Raw genomic sequence first — 20371 nt, 5'->3', positions numbered from 1 at the left:
TACCCGAAACCCAATAAAAATCCGGCAAACCCGGTTCAAATACTTGACCTTGCCTGACCCGGTTCTTGACTTTTGTTGACCATACCCAGAGTTGGTTCCTACTCTACCCGGTTCTGGTTCCTAAAAAATACCAGATTTGGCACCTCTAGTTCTAAGTAGTCCTTTTTTAGTTTAATATTTTTGCCTTTAAAGAAAAAAGAAAAATGATTTCCCTCACGATTTGAAAAAGTTTTGTTAATTAATTTACTTTTGATATTAAAACAGATACAAATACAGTGAAACACCTTTAATTAGATGATGGAGGAAGCTGATGACAAAGCATGGATATAGGAATAACGTTAAGATGTAAACAAAGGATATGTTATCAATGATTAACCTGATACGCAAGTTATTTTTTCCGTTTTTATATAATAAATTAAACTTCTACTCCAGTATAACTAAAAGAATCATATTTTTTCTTCATTTTGTCATCTAATTTGGTCTACAATTAACCGATATGCAAGTTATTGGATTCTTTCTTTTTTTTTAACTAATATTCATTGTTACATTACCATGATATGCAATATATAAATATATAAAAGAATAGCGTACATGTACATCCCACAAAAATGTTAAATGTGGTTAATTTCTTAATTCTTAATCGTTATAGAATGTGATTATGATTTCCATAAGAACGCGAATGCTGATGGTGATACAAAAACGAACGGTCTTCAAAGTGATCAAACTTGGCTTATAGGGGGACGTTGACCTCGAATTCTTAGCAAATGTGATAACGTGGTCATAACACGAGATTGGCGCGACATGATGCGATTGGTGGACGGGTTTTCTGACAAGATAATTTCATATCCGTCCCCGTATGAACCCATCCCCTCCGCCATAATCTGCCACACTAAACCACCACCAACCGTCCCTCCATTTCTCGCCTCCATGTATATGTTTCTATAAACCGCTTTCATGTATGAATCCCTTTTGTTAATGTCGAAATGTGGATCGTCTTTGCTTGACTTTCCAAATTCAGCTACAACTAGTGGCTTCTTTAGGATAGTTTTAGAATCTTTGAAATGAGTACACGACCATCTTCTCATAAATGCCATTTGAGTATCTTCATCTTTTCCAGATAACCTATGAATAAGTTAGACATAAGATAAATATACCGTAATTCTGTTACGTATAGGGCTTTTTTTTTTCCTTCTAAAGAAGATCATGTTAATCATGTTAACCATCTGTTATTATTATTTGATATATCAGGATATTTATTAATCCCTTTTTTAATCTCTACATATAATAGAAGATATTATTAGAGCATATGACTTCCAAATTTACCATTGATCAGGATATGCATGTATAGTAGCGAAATCGATTTCTCTAATAAGATTGTTTTTGATGAAATCGGTTCCAGCTTCGAAACCAGGGTTTATTTTTTTTCTTTTCGGCGTTGTGTCTCCATAAAACCCTTCCATTCCGATCTCCAACAAATGACGCCGGTCCAATGATTTAACAAAAAAAGCCATTTCTTGAGCCCAATCCTATTTAAAGAGTAGCATAAATTCAAATTTATGAACTTCCAAAATCGTCTCATTTACATAATTAAAATCACTAACATTAATCATTCGTCCTGAATAATCAGCTTGACAGCGAGGCTCATTCATGAGTTCCCATGCCATAATTGTGGAGTCGTTACTATACGCGATATTGGTGATTGTATTGATTCTTGTTATAACTCTCTACATTCATAACTATGCATGTAAGTTACCATGAAAACAAATTTTAATTGGACACCAAAAAAAGAAAAATTTTACTTACTTGAACATGATTCTTGTAATAACCTTGAACTATTGGATTTGTGTAGAAATCATCATCACTGCTAATTTGTACCCCTGAGTTTCTAGCCCACCCAACATATTGTGATCTCCCTCCGAAGTCCTTATAATTGTTAACAAAACTTAATATCAACCGGATACCATATTTTCTTGCTTCGGCCACCACGAAATCCAGTCCCTGTGTATAAAAAGTTAAAAACCAGTAGATAATATTACTGACATGACAAGTTAAACGTGGAATGCAACAAGTAAACTGACAGGTACCTGAAATACGCGTTCATCATATACTCCTGGTGAAATTTGTAGTACTCTATCCCCACCCCCACCATCGCCAAAAGCCCATGTGCGACAAACCGATAGACCAGCACTTGCAGCGTCTTGTAATACTTGGCTAACTTTGTACCTTTCACTCGGTTCAGTGGCTACATTCATCATCCAATATGCATTGAAACCGTTGAAGAGAAAAGGTGAACCGTTGATAACAAAGTGTGATTTTTTGATTCGAACAAAGGTATTTCTTTTATCCCGGTAAACTCTGGCTTCACAAACACAACCAAGGAGAGAAATAATAAGAAAAATGGCACTCCATGAAAGATTTGGAGGTTTTATGTAAGTAGCCATTGTTAATGGTACTGGAAGATTAGGAGATGATGGGAAACGATATATAGTGCTTTTGTAGTGTGTTTTAGAAAACGAAGTTTGATAAATATAGAAGTTAAAAGATATTAGAAGAAATAGGTTACCACAGGAAGGGGACACATTTTTCGTGTGCTAGAAGATGACCATTATGGTGGTTAAAATAAGAATGGCTTGTGAGACAAGTAAATAACCAACATTGGTGCATGGATCATCGGATATCGTCATATTGTATGTGCGTATTGCATTGTTAATTTGCTTCGGTTTTTGCAGGCAAACGAGACATGATTACGTGCTTTTGAGGTGAATTCAACAATAAGTTCGCGAAAGAAACCAAATCAATATGCTAGGCGATATTACATCTAACCTTTTTAATTTTCTTAGAATAAGTTTTCTAAATATAAACTTGAAATAGCATCCTCCTAATATATTTCCAAATCAATTTTACAATCAGGACTGATTATGAAATCGAGTCACACCTTAACTATTTATATTAACTTTCAAGTGGTAACATGATTAACTTAACATTTAAATTACAAAAACATAAACAGTTATTTACATTCCAAAACGGGTTTATAGAATTAAATGATTGTTAAAACACAACCGTTTACAAAGGTAAGAAATTGATTATTTAAGAGAAAATGATTACACCTTAGTGACGGTTATATATGTCTTGATGATAATTAAGCTTTATTTTTTGAATTACATTTATAACATTTATAACCTTAGTGACGGTTAATAGTTACTAATTAATGATAATTAAAAATATTAAAATTTATAACAAATTTGTGTATCGCCATTACCTTATAGGAAGGAAACCTTTTTCTAATAATAGTTTGTTTTCATATTATTTTATTAAAGCTTTATTTTTTGAATTACAACAAATTTTACATGCATGGAAAGGTGTTGTGATTGAAATTGCCAAACAACAACATTAATATAAATGTCGGAAGCCATTCAAAAAAAAATTATAAATGTCGGAAAATGTAAATGGACTTCCGCCTGTGATGCAGATTGTCCGGGTCGGGTTCAGGTTGCTTGGCCCTGACGTGAATTTGGGTCATTGACCGGTATCACACCGCCTCAATGTGTTCAAATTAAATTGCTTACAAACATTTTTTGCTTATGTGATAGAGTGATCATGTCATGATGGTGGACGGGTTTTGTGACAAGATAATTTCATATCCGTCTCCATAGGAATCCATCCCCTCCGCCATAATCTGCCACACTAAACCACCACCAACCGTCCCTCCAATCCTTGCCTCCGTGTAAATGTCTCTATAAATAAGTTTTATGTATGAATCCCTTTTGTTGATGTCAGAATTTGGTGCTTTGATCGACTTCCCGAATTCGGTTAACACCAATGGCTTCTTTAGGATAGTCCTTGAATCTTTGAAATGACTCCACATCCATTTTCGCAAAGATGCCCTTTGAGAAGCTTCATCTGTTCCTTCTGGGGACCTGTAAATAAGTTATAAGTAGGGGTGTGATAGTGTCGGTTTTGGACTAAAACGACCAAACCAAAAATCAAAAAGTCAGTTTTCAAGTTTTTTTAAAACCGCTTGGTTTCGGTTTGCTTCACTCTGTTTTACCATTTGGGCTTGAAATATATGGGCCAAAAAAATTGGCCCAATAATAGACTTTGGGTCTAAATAACGATTAAGATTAGTATACATTTTAGCTAAAATATTTGGGTTACGTTATTTAACAAATTCTTATAAATTGCTTAGCATTCAAAATTAAAAATGAAAATTCATACATTCGGCTTGTCTTTTTTTTTCCAGGTTCTATTTAATATAACCCCGAAACTGGACAAAAAGTTCATGTATTACAGAAACATAAAACCAAATCGTCAATTTTTGTTTGGGTTAGGTTCGATTTTTCAGTTTTATGCAAACCCTGGACATAATGTAAGCAAACCTTCTTTCCATTATGTGTACGGATTTTGGTAGCATTGTTTACTTTTTATGAGTTGCACGTAAAGCGTGCGACTCAATTAGTTCACTTAATCAAATTGCCATCTATCCGGATACGCATGTATAGTGGCGAAATCGATTTCCTTGATAAGATTGCTACCGATGAAATCGGTTCCAACTGGGTAAATAGGGTTTACTTCTTTTTTTCTTCTCGGTGTTGTGTCTCCATACCGATCTCCAACAAATGACGTCGATCCAATGATTTAACAAACAAAGCCATTTCTTGAGCCCAATCCTAGTTAAAGACAATCATAAATTCAGATTCATGAAATTATATATAAATTTAAAAATAATCATGTCATTTAAATTGTTATAAAAATCACTAACATTAATCGTTCGCCCTGACAAATCAGCTAGGCATCGAGGCTCGTTAATGAGTTCCCATGCCATTATTGTGGCGTCCTGACTATACGCGATTTTGGTGATTGTGTTGATTCTTGTTATAACTCTCTTCATTCATTATAATACATGGAAGTTACTATAAGAAGATATTTGAATTGGATAACATAACATATAATATATTTGTACTTACTCGAATATGGTTTTTGTAATACCCTTTAATTATTGAATTTGTGAAGAAATCATCATCACTATGGACCTGAACGCCTGAGTTTCTAGCCCACTTAACATATTGTGTTTTCCCTCCAAAGTCCTTGAAATTGTTACCAAAACTTAATATCAACCGAACACCGTATTTTCCTGCTTCGGCCACCACGAAATCTAATCCCTACGTATAAAAACCGTGTACATAAGAATATTACTTATGTGACAACTTAAAGAGAGAGTGCAACAAGTAAATTGAGTGGTACCTGAAATACGCGCTCATCATATACCCCTGGTGAAATTTGTAACACTCTATCACCATCACCACCATCGGCGAAAGCCCATGTGCGACAAACAAAAAGACCAGCATTCGCAGCGTCTTGTAACACTTGACTAACTTTGTACCTATCGTTCGGATCCGTGGCCACATTCATCATCCAATATGCATTAAAACCGTTGAACAGAAAAGTTGAACCGTTGATAACAAAGTGTGATCCTTTAGTTTGAACAAAGGCGGTTCCTTTATAATCCCTAGCTTCACAAACACAATCAAGAAGAGATATGTATAAAGATAAAGCAAGAAAAATAGCAACCCATGAATTTTGGGCAGGTTTGATGTAAGTAGCCATTGTTGGAGGAAGATTTGAATGTATGAGATGATGGAAACGAAGTAGTTTTATAGTGTGTTTTAGACAAGGAAGTTTGGTAAATATAGAAGTAAAAAGATATTGGAATAAATAAGTTAGTGCATGAATTGGGTCTCATTTTCGTGTGCTAGAGATGACCAAAAACTTTCAATCTTGCATTTGCATTGTCACCTTTTTAATACTCTCAAGTACTTAAAAACCATAAAATTACTGTTAACATTTATCCATAAGTACCCCTTAACTTTTTGGTTGTTTGTTCTCGAAGTATAATAAATGGATTAATCTATAAAATAGTAGTCAAGTTTTAAAATTGTTTCAATCGGTTAACTCATAAAATATTTTGTTACAATTAAGTTACTAAACTTTCATTTGTGTTTTAATAATAGATATTTTACCTAGATAACAGGTTATATATGTTTTTTTTCATTTCTAAATATTTTCACATTGCAAACTATTTTTTAAAAAATTGAGAAAATTAATTATAAGTTGTGAATAATTGCAAAAAAAATATGGAAAATTGCAAAAAAAAAAATAAATAAATAAATAATATTAAAAATTGCAAAACAAAAATGAATATTTATGCAAATTTTCATTTTTTTTTTCAATTTTTCGCAATTAAATTTTTTTTTTCTAAATTTTACTAGTTTTGTAAAAAAAAATTAATTTTTTTTCAATGTCAAACTATTTAAAAATAAAAAAAACATACATAACCTGCTATCTAGATAAAATATCTATGATTAGAACAAAAATGAAACTTTAGTGGTCTGATTAAGAAAAATACATTTTATGAGTAACCTGATTGGAACAATTTTAAAACTTGTTTACTATTTTATTTTATAAAGTAATCCTTACAATAAATTTAAAAATAATATATTAATTTTATGTGACAAGCATTTGCTATAAAATAAGGCCATATAATCTACATGATGTCCATCCTCTTTAGCAAACAATTAGTTAAGAATCCATTTGGAGGAAGTTTTATTACACATTCAAAAATTGTCCTAAACATTACAAATAATCCTATTTAAAGACTATTCTACTGACCAATACATTAAAGTCAGTCAAAATAGATATCTAGAGAAATAAATTAAATAAAATATTATAACCGCAATAGGTATTTCAGTCAATACAACCAATATCTAGACTTTTAATTGAAATAATTAATAACTCCAACAATTAATACAAACTAAATTATATAAGAGAAAATTTCCAATCTTCTCATATAAGGAGGTATTGTTTTTTTCTAAAAGAGCTTCTTGGTCTTTTATGTCTGTGCTACACAGACATTGTTGTTTGCAGACTGTTTGTTTTTCCAAAAACGTTTCATTAAAATACGTATGCGCGCCCACTTCCTTGTGCAGACATAGTCCAACCACTTCTAGCCTCTTCTCACACATATTTTTCATCAGACTTTCATCTTCTCAAACCCTAATCTCATCCTCTCCTTTCCTCTATCACCTCCACTTGTAACATCCCAAATATTATAATATTATAATAATAAATAAAAAAATTTGCGTCGAGTTGTCGTGCGATAATATTTAATTAATAAATAATATATGAAAAGATCATGGACTTAGATTAATTAAAATGGATTAAGATGATGGATGGGCCTTAGGTCCATGGGCCTTGAGGGTATAAATACTCCCTTAAACCATTTCAAAACCCTAACTCTCATTTCATTCCATCCTTTCCATAATTCTCTACACACACACTTTCCTTACTATACATAAAAGGCCAAGAGAAAGAAGAAGATTCGAGGTCAAACGAACGATAAACGTTAATAGATCTTCAATATACAAGTTAGATCCAAGGTTTAAGATTCATAAACAAGCTAGCCGAAACCAAACAAACCCATAAAGGTATGTACTCGATCTTGAAGTTTATGTTTTAATAAACGATTAGTCTTGAAACTTGAAACGAGAGTAGATCGGGTATAAACGAACATTAAAGTTGAAAACTTTTTGATAAAAAGGAACTTAACGAACTCGTAACTATGAACGGCTCGTTAAAAGAAAAGCCCTATATCTAGTTTGGATGTTTTAAGCTTAAAGATCCAAGCTTTGTGATACCCCGAGCCGAGCCGAGCCGAGCCTTATTTGAAGATGACCACAAGAGCGCTTGCGGAATAGGATAATGTTACATTAAAGATTTGTTGTTAATAATAATAATAATAATAATAATAGTATACGAGCAGTGGGTAGACCCAACAGTGGTTCAAACCCAATTAAACCCACCAGTCCCAAACCCAGTTCAATAGGGAACCGTTAGGTCATCGTTATGCCACCATCGATCACATTCGGACTCGAGCCTAATAACAATCGCATACAATAGAAAGAATCGCATACAAGGACTTAGAGGAATACACGGCTCGCTTACAAACACATATATACTCGCATACAATCTATGAAATTCGAATATGTACTGCAATAAATATGTATACAGACTTCGCTTACACCCAATTCGATTACAATAGAGCCTTTCATAAAATCGATTACACTATGTATAAACATTATCGCATACATTGAACCTCGCTTACAATCTGGACTCAAATGGCTCGATTACAATACTTAACATATGGGCACTCGCATACAATCTGGACATCGACAATGAACTTCGATTACAATACAACTAGATTACATAAACTCGATTACATTGTAATCGAGTCCCATATGAGCTCGATTACAATGATTAAAGACCAATTACATCCTAAGTTCGATCGCAATTAAACGAACTGAGACCCGGTTACCATAGATCTGCTCAGTTGATTGCAAGAAGTGTCCTTATAGCCAGTCAATATCATCATCGATTGCCTTGTAATCGAATCAGGGAAGCTCAGATTTGCTGTAGCGGCTGTGAGGGAAAACAAAAAGAAGAAGGAAGGAGAAAGATCTGATGGTTAATTAAGAGAGGATGGGCTTGAAATCTTTATTATACTCATGGCCCAAACACAAGCCCAAGCACAACCCAAATACTAGCCCAAGCCCAATTATAAACCCAAATGAGCCCAAATAAAGCGATCAAGAGCAGCCCATTAGCGAACGGTTGGATCCGAACCCAAGACCCGAACACCGAATACCCTAAACCCGCTATAGTTTTGTAAATTAAAAAGAAACAGTTAAACCCGTTAAAATTTATAAAACAAAATATAAATAAATAATAAAGGTTTAATAATAATCTCGTTAAATCTAGTTAACTACGGTTAACTTGGATAGAAAGTTGGATGGATCTGATTAACATGATTCGTTATCTGCTTAACGTAGTTAACCACGTTAGCTCGGTTAAGTTAATTTAACAATCTTCGTTAGATAAGGAGACCCCGCTAGATCATTAAGACTAAGTAATGAGCTAGCTTATCAATCAAGCTTAGTTAACCTCGTTAAATTATTTAACTTAATTCAATAATTTGGTTAACTATGTTAGTCAGTAATATGATAAATTAACACATATATATGTTAACAGTTAGCCGAGCTCCATTAAAGAAGGGGAATACAGTTAAGACAGAACGCAAAAAGGATCCAGGTGAGTTTCTAGCCCCATTTTTTGTTATGTTTTCGGGGCTGTGTGCATACTCGATGTGACAGTTAATACACTTACCTTAAATGGTAAGTGTATGCCATGTATGATATATGTGATAGATACGATTGATTTCTTGTCGGTACGTGAATGATCTTCGGATATTGCACATATTGCCAAGGGAAGAGATTAGTTCCTTACGTGGATATTAAATAATAGCTTATATACGGTGTTCCTTCTATGGATAATATATAGAGTTCCTTCCATGGATAATGTATAATGTTCCTTCTATGGATAGCATAATGTTCCTTTTATGGATAGTACAGTGTTCCTTCTATGGATAGTATAGTGTTCCTTCTATGGACAGTATAGTGTTCCTTTTATGGATAGTATAGCGTTCCTTCTTTGGAAAGTATATAGGGTGTTCCTTCTATGGATAATATATATAGTGTTCCTTCTATGGATAATATATGTGTAGAGTGTTCCCTCTATGGAGAATATATAGCATGGGCAATAGTAATAGTTCTTTTAATAGATGTTATGTGACGTTCCTCTTATGGATATTTATACAGAGATAAAGTATTAATACGTGTCTTCGGATACGTTAAGAAATATATGAGAATGAATTGTATGTTGCCTGATTAACTAGAATCACTCAGCGTAGCTGACTTTTAGTATGCACGCAGACAAGTAGATTGAGACGGCTAGCTTGAGGGGAACGCGTGGCAAACGGATAAGAGACTGGCATCGGAAGGCTCAAGACATGTTTTGTCTTAATTACTTAGTTTTTGAAAGACAAGTTGTTTGTTTAAGACAAGTTTTGGATTGTTATGAAATGTTTTTTGAAAGTTTTTATATTCCGTGAATGTTTTTTTATTAACTCTGATGATTAGAACTATGTTGATGAGTAAATCCAACGTCCAGATGTGAGGCACCGGTAACGGGGCCTTACACCACTTCCCAGACACCTCCACCTACCTTCCACTTCCTGAACCTGCCGCGCCGCCTCCTCCACCTACCACAACAGTCTCCTCCACCCACCTACCAGCCGCCGCCGCCGCCGCCTCCTCCTCCTCCACCCACCACAGCCGCCGCCGTCTCACACACATTTCATCAATTTGTGAAGTCTTGATTTGAGGTAATTAATACTTGTTGTTCTTGAAGTCTATCATGAATTGTCATGTGAGTTTTGTTTCTTTGTTCACCATTGTAAAAGGTTTAGATTTATAAATGTGTTGTTGTTTGATTATTGTTAAAGTTTGTAGTATTTTGTTAATTGTTAAAGTTTTTTTGTTAATTTCGTTAGATTGTTATTAGTTTGTAGAAAGTTTAGATTTGATGAATTATTGTTATTAGTTTGTAGTTGAAAAAAGTTTGTAGAAAGTTTAGGTTTGATGAATATTGTTATTAGTTTGTAGTTGAAAAAAGTTTGTAGTTTTTGTTAACTGTTAAAGTTTTTTGTTAATTTCGTAAGATTGTTATTAGTTTGTACAAAAGTTTATGTTTGATGAATATTGTTAGTAGTTTGTAGTAGAAAAAAGTTTGTAGTATTTTGTTAATTGTTAAAGTTTTTTGTTAATTTTGTTAGATTGTTATTAGATTGTAGAAAGTTTAGGTTTGATGAATTTTTGTTATTAATTTGTAGTTGAAAAAAGTTTGTAGAATGTTTAGCTTTGATGAATATTATTATTAATTGGTTGTATTCGTTTATTAGAAGGTGTTCTATGGGTTTTAAATACTAGCAAATGGGTTACGCAAGAAATTTGCACTAACGGGCCAAAACGGGTTGCTTAGTATGACATTGATCATGTTGGATTTTGTTGATGCATATAATAGTGTGTATTGAATTATTTTTTGTTCCATGGCTTTTGTGTTTATTGAAAATATGACTTAATATGATGTAGTACTAAAATTTGCCTTTATGTTTTAGGTAAACCTTATGCATAAATGAACACTGATGATCAAGTGTTTTGGACGAAACACAAACACCTCGTGTTAGAAATGATTTATATTAGTGAAGTTGTCAATAGTTGTTTTGTGTAGACATGAATTTCAAACCTAACATGTTAGATTATATATATATATAGGTTTGGTATCATTTAAGAACTCTAAACAAATAAAGTACTATTAGGAACTCTAAACAGCCAAACGTTTTTTTAATTTTTTTTATGTATTAGCATTATTTAATAGTAGTTTTATCATATTTTATATAAAAAGTTTTTATTACATACGTTAATCACAAGTTTACATATGTGTAAAATTTATAACTAATAAATTTACATAGGTGTAAAAAAAGCATAGATATGTATAAAAACTAATTTTTAAAATTGTAATTGTAAATATAGATATAGAAAAATGATAAAACTACACTCAATTAACATTGACATACAAAAATTTTTATAAAAAACGTTAGTTTTCACTCCTGGCCACCAGAAATCCCTTTTCAAATCTTGGTACATCTTTGTAGCTCCTGGATGAATCGAATATCTTGACTTATGAGCTTCGTCTAAGATTCGACCTCTAAGATCTCCATGGCGTGGAATCCACATACGGCCAAACCTAATCTTAACAACATGAGTGTTTTCCATCAACTCATCTTGTTGGCCGTAAATTCTTTCCTTCTTGACTAACCCTTCATCCACCAACACTTCTGACTACACTTTGATGATTTCTTCGAAAAGGCTTGAATTCATAATCAACTGGTATGACTTCATTGTTGCAAGGACTTCCTCATTCTTACTGCTTAACGCGTCGGCGACTATATTAGCTTTACCAGGGTAGTATTTAATATCGCAGTCGTAATCCTTTATCAACTCTAACCATCTCCTCTGCCTCATGTTTAGCTCTTTTTGCTCGAAGAAGTACTTTAAACTTTTATGATCCATGTAGATTGTACACTTAGTACCATACAGGTAATGCCTCCATATCTTTAAGGCATGCACTACTGCGGCTAGCTTTAAATCATGCGTCGGATAAGTACTCTCATGGACTTTCAACTGTCTAGACGCGTAAGCAATCACTTTTCCTCGTTGCATCAAAACGCATCCTAGCTCTTGATGAGAGGCATCAGCACAAACAACTAAATCCTCATCACCATCGGGCAAAGTAAGGATTGGTGCTTCTGTGAGCCTTTTCTTTAACTCCTGAAAATCCTCTTCTTGAAACTTGCCCCAACTGAATACTACCGACTTTCGGGTTATACCGGTCAACGGTGCGGCTAGGAGAAACCTTCGATGAATCTCCTATAGTATCCAGCTAACCCTAGGAAGCTTCGTATATCAGTCGGATTCTGTGGGGTCTTCCATTTCGTTATCGCTTCAATCTTAGCTGGGTCCACGGCAATCTCTTCAGGATTAATCACGTAACCTAGAAATTGCACTTCTCGCAACCAGAATGCGCATTTCGAAAACTTAGCGTACTACTTCTCTTTCTTCAGAGTTTCCAATACTTCTCTCAGATGCTCAGCATGGTCAGACTCGCTCTTTGAATAAATCAGTATATCATCGATGAAGACGATAACTGACTTATCCAACATCGGCCGACACATCCTATTCATCATGTCCATAAATGCTGCAGGAGAATTCGTTAGACTGAATGACATCATGAGGAACTCGTAGTGTCCATACCGCGTACGAAACACTGTTTTAGGGATGTCTGCCTATTTCACCTTTAGCTGATGATAGCCTGATCTGAGATCTATTCGCGAGAACCAACTCGAACCTTGCAGTTGGTCAAATAGATCATCAATCCTTGGCAAAGGATATCGATTCTTTCCCGTAAGTTTATTCAACTCACGATAGTCTATGCACATTCTCATGTTTCCATCCTTCTTTTTCACGAATAACACTGGTGCGCCCCACGGGAAACACTTTGGTCTAATAAAACCTTTGTCGAGGAGTTCTTGCAGTTGGGACATCAGTTCTTTCATCTCGGATGGTGCTAGGTGGTAAGGCGCTTTCGTGACGGGCTGGGCTCCTGGTACTAAAATCTATCTGGAATTTTATCTCTCGCTCCGGTGGCAACCCCGGAAGATCCTCTGGGAATACTTCTAGGTAGTCGCGCACCGATAGGAACATCTTTCATTTCTTTTGTCTCGGCCGTAGCGTTGACAACATACGCCAGGTAGGCACCGCACCCTCGCCTTAACAAACTCTCGGCTTTTATCATCGAAATGACATTAGCCCAGAACTTTCCTTATCACCATAAACCGTTACCTCACTACCATCCAATGACTTTAACCCTATTATCCTACTCTTACTCACTATCTGAGCTTCAAACTCAGATAACCAATCCATTCCCAAAACCACATCGAACCCTCCTAAGGTCCTTACATAGAAAGTGACAGGGAACTCATGTCTCTCTAACTCTATCTTACAGTTTTTAAACCATTCTCATTATTTTAACCGAGGCGCCACTAGCAGTTTCTACTATAAAAGTTTCAGACACTCGACAACATTTCATTTTAGCTAGTTTACTAAATGTCGTGGCTACAAAAATTTTATTTGAACCCGAATCAAATAATATGGAAGCAGAGATACCATTTACTAAAAACGTACCGGTCACGACATCGGGAATCTGTTTGGCCCTGTTCTTGAGTCAGCATATAGGCCCTAGTCCTTGGCCTCCATTGTTCAGCATCTTTTCTTCTCACTTCCACCAGCTTCACCGCCTCGTACAAGTCCTCGCCAAATGATCTGTCTGTCCACACTTATAGCATGCGGGCTTTGCATGGCAATCCTGAGCGAAAATGCCCCACCTTGCCATATTGTAACAAGCATTTGACTCTGATCTGCACTCCCCCACCATGGGACTTTCCACACTTATGGAACGCGTCAGACCCGGTGCCCCACTTGCATTCTAACAGCGTGCATCTTCCCGCACGTCCTACATGACCTCTTCTCCCACACCTTCTGCTTCTTGTCTTTGTGTTCAACAACTGAGCACCTGGTCGTTTGACATTGACCCCACTTCTTATCTTTCTTCTCTTCATCCACCACAATATCATCCGCAACCAGGTCTGCATAAACCATCTCTGCGAGCTCGACAACAGAGTCAAAGATAGCAGGTTTACTAGTCTTGACTAGCGTGCGGACTTTCTGTGGCAATCCCCTCACATAACACTTGATCCTCTTTGCCTCGGTGTTAACCATATCGGGTACCAACCTATACATTCAGTTGAACTTGGTGGTATACTCACGATGTGTCATCGTTCCAGCTTTCAGGTTCAAGAACTTCATCTCCGCCCTTTCAACTTCTACGTCAGCACAGAACCTCTTCATCACCAGCTCTTTCAGCTCCTCCCACTTCATTGCTTTGATCTCTTCTCGGGTCTTCCTCTGCTCCACACTCTCCCACCAATACATAGCTTCATCCCCCGAATGCTTGGGTGGCATAACCGACGGCTTGGTCGGGACGGGCACTCGCTAATTCGGATAATTTTATCCATGGCGGTTATCCATTGAAGGTAGCGATTGCGTCTCCCAAACCAGTCAGTTTCGGTGGGTCACAACCCTTGAAGGACTTTATAGTTGCACCCACCTCAGCCCCTCTTTCTATCGTCAACCTTTACAGACCTTAACACGCTCGAAGCCTCCCTCTCTCCTTCATCATCTTTCCTACCATCTCCTTCCTCCCTTTCAGCAGTTCTTTCGCGGTTTTCCAGCAGACCTCTCTGGGTTCATGTTATTCACGGCAGTGGCTACAGCTTGTACAATAGCTTCTTGGATTAAGGGATCGAGTTGGACCCCTTCATTGTTTTCAGGGTTTCTTCCAGCTGCGCTTCCTTCAGCTCCGGTATTGGAAGCTGTTTTCTACCGAAGGTCGCTGGACACAACGAGGCCTGCCACGACGTCCAGTGCGGCCTCCTGCTCCAACAACTGCCTTAGATCTAGCCATCGTATTCTGGAAAGGAAAACACAAACGTTATCACTCAAGGAACTATTTAGTACAAGGATAGTAAGGCTAACAGGTAATAACAATGGCCATTTGTGATTAGCTGATCACGTTACTTTCCCTGTCCTATACACTTCCTCTTATGATTCTATTTGTGCTGGTTCTACTTCTAAACGGTTAATCAATCAAACAATCAATTAATCTTATCCCTAACATTCACATATCCTTTCTTTAGCAATTAAGCTAACATTAACATACATATTTAACCATACACTTTACCTTTACTGAGCTTGCTTGAGTGACACATGGCTATCTTGAACTGGCATCTTCTTTCTTTTCTTACTTAAATCTCATTCCTGTTAGAGTCTAAGCATGTAGGATGCTTAAATCTCTCGAACTTTGCTCTGATACCAACTTGTAAGGCCCGTTACCGGTGCCCTACATTTGGTGTTGGATTTACTCATAAACACAGTTCTAAATATCAGAGTTAATTAAAACTTTCGTGGAATAATATAAACTATCAACCATCCATTACAAACATCCGTAACTCGTCTTTTACAAACATAACATAAGACATTAGTATCAAAACATCACGACAAATCTTCAGATGCCGGCCTCTTCAGTATTGCCATGTGTCTCCCTCAAGCCAGTTTGTCTCAGTCGATTAGCCTGCGTGCATACTAAAAGTCAGCTACGCTGAGTGAGTTCTAGTTAATCAGGCAACGTACAATACATTCACATATTTACCTATGCACCCGAAGGTACATACCTTCCTATTATCTTACATACTTAAATACTCACGTACTTTCATTCTTTCTTTCATAATAACATACATACTTTCATTCATACACATACATTTTGAAGAGCCTTCCGCCCTATAACCTTCGCCGATATTATTAGGGTCGGTTCCCTACATTCGCCGATATTATTAGGGTTGGTTCCCTACATTCGCTGATATTATTAGGGTCGGTTCCCTACATTCGCGGACATTATTAGGGTCGGTTCCCTACATTCACCGACATTATTAGGGTCGGTCCCCTTTCTAAACCATACTTACCCTTCATATTATATATCCATCACATACTTTCATACATACATATTTCATACTTGGCATACTACATGTTACCTCTCCTGTCGATATGTGCAATATCCGAAGATCGTTCACGTACCGACAAGCTTTCATTCACATCCCAAAACATACATACATAAATAACATATAAATCATGCATGGCATACACTTACCATTTAAGGTAAGTGTATTAACTATCACATCGAGTATGCACAAAGCCCCGAAAACATAACAAGGAAATGGGGCTAGAAAACTCACCTGAATGCGGTTGCGCTCACCGTTAATAGTAATCCCTTTCTTTAGCTGTGCACGGCTAACTGTATAATAATTACATGTATCAATTAACTATTACTACTTTATATCGTATTTCTATCTTTGTGTAACCCACAACGAAAGGGGGTCCGGGGGGCAGCGCCCCTGGCAGCGGGGTTCTAGGGGCGGGCAGCCCCTAGCGGGGTCCAAGGGGCAGAGCCCCTGGCTGGGGTTAAGCTGCTCATTCGTTAGCCCGATTCTGTGCTCTAGTACTGGATTACTTTTACTTAGCATTTTAAGCGAACTTAACATAAGCAAACTTAACTTAAGTGAACTTATCAGTGGGCGAACTTATCACCAGCGAACTTATAGCAGCGAAGTTAACCATAAGCGAACTTGTGTCCAGTGAAGTTAACCATAGGCGAACTTGTGTCCATCGAAGTTAACCATAGGCGAACTTGTGTCCAGCGGAGTTAGCTGCAGGCGAAGTTGCCCAGCAACAGCTACGGCTCATCCAAAACTCCTATAATCATCTCCGTTTTAACGTGTAACCCCTCGATGTGGTATTAACCAATCTCGTGAACATTCCCATGGTCATTTTTGAATAAGATTCGGCCCAGAAAACGCTATAAAGGTTGGACCTTTAAGCTAAAACGTTCCAAACTAGATCTTAGGGTTTTCTTTTAATCGAGCCGCATAGGTTTATGGGTTCATTAGTTTCGTTTTAGCATCAAGTTTACAACTTTACGTTTCGTTTATACCCCGATCTATTCTAGTTCTAAGTTCAAGGCTAAAACGTTTATAAAAACGTAAACTTTAGGATCAAAACATACCTTTTTTCGGGTTTGTTGGCTTTAGCTATGAGCTTTAGATCTTGTATTTATCTCGTGTATTGAAGAATCTATATCAAGAATAACGTACGCTCGATCTCGCTCTCCCCTTTCATCTCTCGGCCGTATACATATAAGGTTATATGTGTGTGTTTTTTGAGTGTGTAGGCAAATATGGAAAGAAATGAGGATTAGGGTTTTATGGTGGTTTAAGGGGTATTTATATCCCTTAAAGCCCATGGTGTCACACCCCAACCTACGGCGGAAATGCCGGGGCGCGAACTGAATGTCATAGCTCTCAAGGTACTATCATGCAATATTTATATGACAATATCTATTAATTTTATTCAATTTCCAAATAAAACAAATACAAAATACAACTCATTAAACAAACAATAAACAAAAATTTAATTCTTGATTTTATCTTTCTAACATAATTCTTCACTAAATCTTCACAAAGTCTTGCAACTAATTCAAGCGATAACCAGCATATGCGTATAAAATAGAATTTTGTTAACAACACATGTTGAGGTGAGCAACACACCAGTTTAGTTGTACATATAGTATATATAACAAAAATATGTAGCTGCAACAAGTCATATGAGAATAACAAAATAACCAAATGAGCAAGTATAACTGAGATGTCGAGAAGCACAAGGCTAACGGACTGGCGTATGATCATGTTGGACCTCTCCGAATGCGAAAGCATACAAGCAAATTAGCACATAAACAAGTAAGGTATAAGTTGTTAACACATAAGACAAAGTTGCAGTTTTTTAGTATAAGTATATATAAGAAATATTATTTTACGTATATGTCCCTAAAACGTGAAAAACCAAGTAAAATAGGGGGAATATGGTACTCACCTCAATGGACGAACTAGAGTGAATAGATAACAATAACAATGACGAAATCGGATCACGCGCGTTGACGATAAGGCCTAATAAGGAAATTAGAATGCGGCGGATATGCTAAGTTAATGAGCTAGATCGATTAAGAAAGCTCGATAATTATAATTATTATTTAAGTTAATACTATATCATTTTTAATCATAATTAATATAATATTTTATTATATATAAAGATATTATATAATTCAAAGCATCTTTAAAAGTATTATTAGTTTATTAATCCGTTTAAACGTATGTTATAATATTTAATATAATATATAAAAATATCATATAAATTAAATACATCTTAAAAATCTATAAGTTTGTTAAAGTATATATATAAAGTTGCCTTTTGTATATATATTAAACTAAAAATATTAGTTTATGATATTATATATATATACACGTATATATATGTGTGCATATACGTACGGACAAAAGGGTGCGAGAATACATAAGTTCTATAATCGGTTCTTAATAAATTAATTTATTATACTTTTAAGAGCAAAATATACCAAGAAAAATATATTACGGGGGTGGCAGGGACTCGAACCCACGACCTGCCACTCTGTAACTAAAATATTAACCAACTGGACTACCAGCTATGAGCGCTAAATAGATAAGAATCCAATTTTATAAAATGTGCGGCCTGTACAGAATTCATAAACAAACCCTAATAAGATTAATCGATCAATCCGAGCCTTGATTGTTCAGTTAACATTAGGGTTTTTGAAATCAACATCAAAACGAGAAGTGATGTGTATTTAATTACCTTTAACAACGTAGATTCAAGGGGTGTTACACATTCGTTTTAGTGCCGACCCAGAATGAGGATCATAAACGAGTACAAACAGGTAATTAAAACCTAATTAACCAAGGGGTTAATGTAGGCGCTTGTTGGAGGAAGATACAGCCAAGTTTAATTGAATTATATCGATCGTTAAATGGGTATATCAATAAACGAGTTAGGTGGTTTAGGTATAATAAGAAATCGGTATCTAATTGATCTTAGTTTCCTGATTACGAACGTTGGTGGACTCGTTATTGCACAAATAAGAATCTAAAAGATTCAATTTCTAAGTTTGTATCGAAAATTATGGTCCAAGTTAACAGTTATTGAATTCGGGGTACAAGAAAACTACTATGGGTCGGGTTTGGGTTTTTAGGATATCCAGTCAGGAAAAATGGGTTATATCATAGTTACAATTTAATCCCTGATGTGTTGAAGATGGACACAAAGAAATTGAAACTATATGATTTGGGGTAAAAGTGTAAAAAACAATAAAGATTTGATTATAAATAATTATATATTAATAAAATAATCAATTTTGCTCGAATAAACGCCAAATATATTTATTTAATTAAAAATAACCCGAACATTGAATCGAGTCGGGTAAAAGTATAAGTTCGAAAACCCGAGTTGTTACAGATGGACCTAAGGCCCGTTACCCTTTTAATCCATCTTAATTAATCCAAGTCCATGAACTCTTCTTTATTTACTACTAATTAATAATTTAACACCAGACAACTTAACACAACTTTCTTTATTTAATATTAGGATATTTTAGGATGTTACATAGATCAATTGTTTTTAGAACTAAACAACGTAGGTTAAGTGAGTGTTCGGTTTTGTCGGTCCAAACTATGTTTATGAGATCAAGTTGGATCCAACATTTCCAAGTACTTAAGAAAATAATTGAAATCATTTTGTAAACTATTTTAGAGAAATATACAAGTCTTGATAGCTAAAAACACATTTATGTGTCTTAAGCAAGTAAAAATCAGATTGGATCGTTTTCCATCTCACAATATGTTCCTTGATGGTTTCCACATGCTCAAATATCATAGATCTTGTATAATAATTTATAAATGAAAAATATTTAAATTTTACAACTAAAAAGTTAACAACAAGACTTTTTATGCAAAATTTCAGTTTGGGTTCGGTTTCCATCTCTCAACGAGTTCATAGTTGGATTCCACATGCTTAATATCAAAGAACTGTTGTAAAAATGATTTTTTTTGAAACTCGAATCTAACATTTAAACATGTTTTAAACAACTATTTAAACAAAAACTAGTAAGAAAAAGTTCGGTTCACGGTTTGGACTATTTACGGTTAAACCGAGGTTAGTCTCTACAAACCCCCACCATGGAACTTCATAAATATGACAAAAAAAAACTAAAAAGAGGAGAAGTTAGTCATGGTTAGTATGTGCAAACAAATTATGTGTGTGTATATATATCAATAACACGAAGTCCTCCATGAAGCCTTGCCTTACGAGGTCCGAAACTTAACCAACCGGAG

The 20371-nt window shown here is 35.5% G+C and overlaps 2 protein-coding genes and 1 pseudogene across 2 annotated transcripts; all 3 read right to left on the bottom strand.

Annotated features, from left to right (window-relative positions):
* Positions 1–347: 347 nt before the first annotated feature.
* On the bottom strand, positions 348–1995 carry LOC143618273 (mannan endo-1,4-beta-mannosidase 5-like). The gene is made up of 3 exons (XM_077090550.1): positions 1804–1995; positions 1324–1736; positions 348–1122 (listed from the first exon to the last, which is right to left on the bottom strand). The coding sequence occupies exons 2-3, from the start codon at positions 1509–1511 to the stop codon at positions 720–722; spliced, it is 591 nt and encodes a 196-aa protein (XP_076946665.1). The 5' UTR covers positions 1512–1736; positions 1804–1995; the 3' UTR covers positions 348–719.
* Positions 1527–2441, bottom strand: LOC143618276 (mannan endo-1,4-beta-mannosidase 5-like). Its single transcript, XM_077090551.1, has 3 exons — positions 2085–2441; positions 1804–1998; positions 1527–1724 (listed from the first exon to the last, which is right to left on the bottom strand). The coding sequence occupies exons 1-3, from the start codon at positions 2439–2441 to the stop codon at positions 1527–1529; spliced, it is 750 nt and encodes a 249-aa protein (XP_076946666.1).
* A 1154-nt stretch (positions 2442–3595) lies between these two features.
* LOC143618272 (mannan endo-1,4-beta-mannosidase 5-like) lies at positions 3596–5604 on the bottom strand (annotated as a pseudogene).
* Positions 5605–20371: the final 14767 nt, after the last annotated feature.

This window comes from Bidens hawaiensis, unplaced genomic scaffold (genome assembly GCF_021521415.1).
Source record: "Bidens hawaiensis isolate Kalapana, Puna unplaced genomic scaffold, B.hawaiensis_p1.1 tig00067305_1, whole genome shotgun sequence".
NCBI classification, from domain to species: domain Eukaryota; kingdom Viridiplantae; phylum Streptophyta; class Magnoliopsida; order Asterales; family Asteraceae; genus Bidens; species Bidens hawaiensis.
The sequence above is the reverse complement of the archived record's forward strand: the minus strand, read 5'-3'. Positions and strand labels throughout refer to the sequence as shown.

Coding starts and splice junctions, on each gene's coding strand:
- LOC143618273 (XM_077090550.1), bottom strand. CDS start 1,511: ATGGCTTTTTTTGTTAAATCATTGGACCGGCGTCATTTGTTGGAGATC. Junction 1,123..1,323: donor CATGCATATCCTGATCAATG/GTAAATTTGGAA, acceptor ACTTATTCATAG/GTTATCTGGAAAAGATGAAG.
- LOC143618276 (XM_077090551.1), bottom strand. CDS start 2,441: ATGGCTACTTACATAAAACCTCCAAATCTTTCATGGAGTGCCATTTTT. Junction 1,999..2,084: donor ATGATGAACGCGTATTTCAG/GTACCTGTCAGT, acceptor TTTTATACACAG/GGACTGGATTTCGTGGTGGC. Junction 1,725..1,803: donor ATTACAAGAATCATGTTCAA/GTAAGTAAAATT, acceptor TTATGAATGTAG/AGAGTTATAACAAGAATCAA.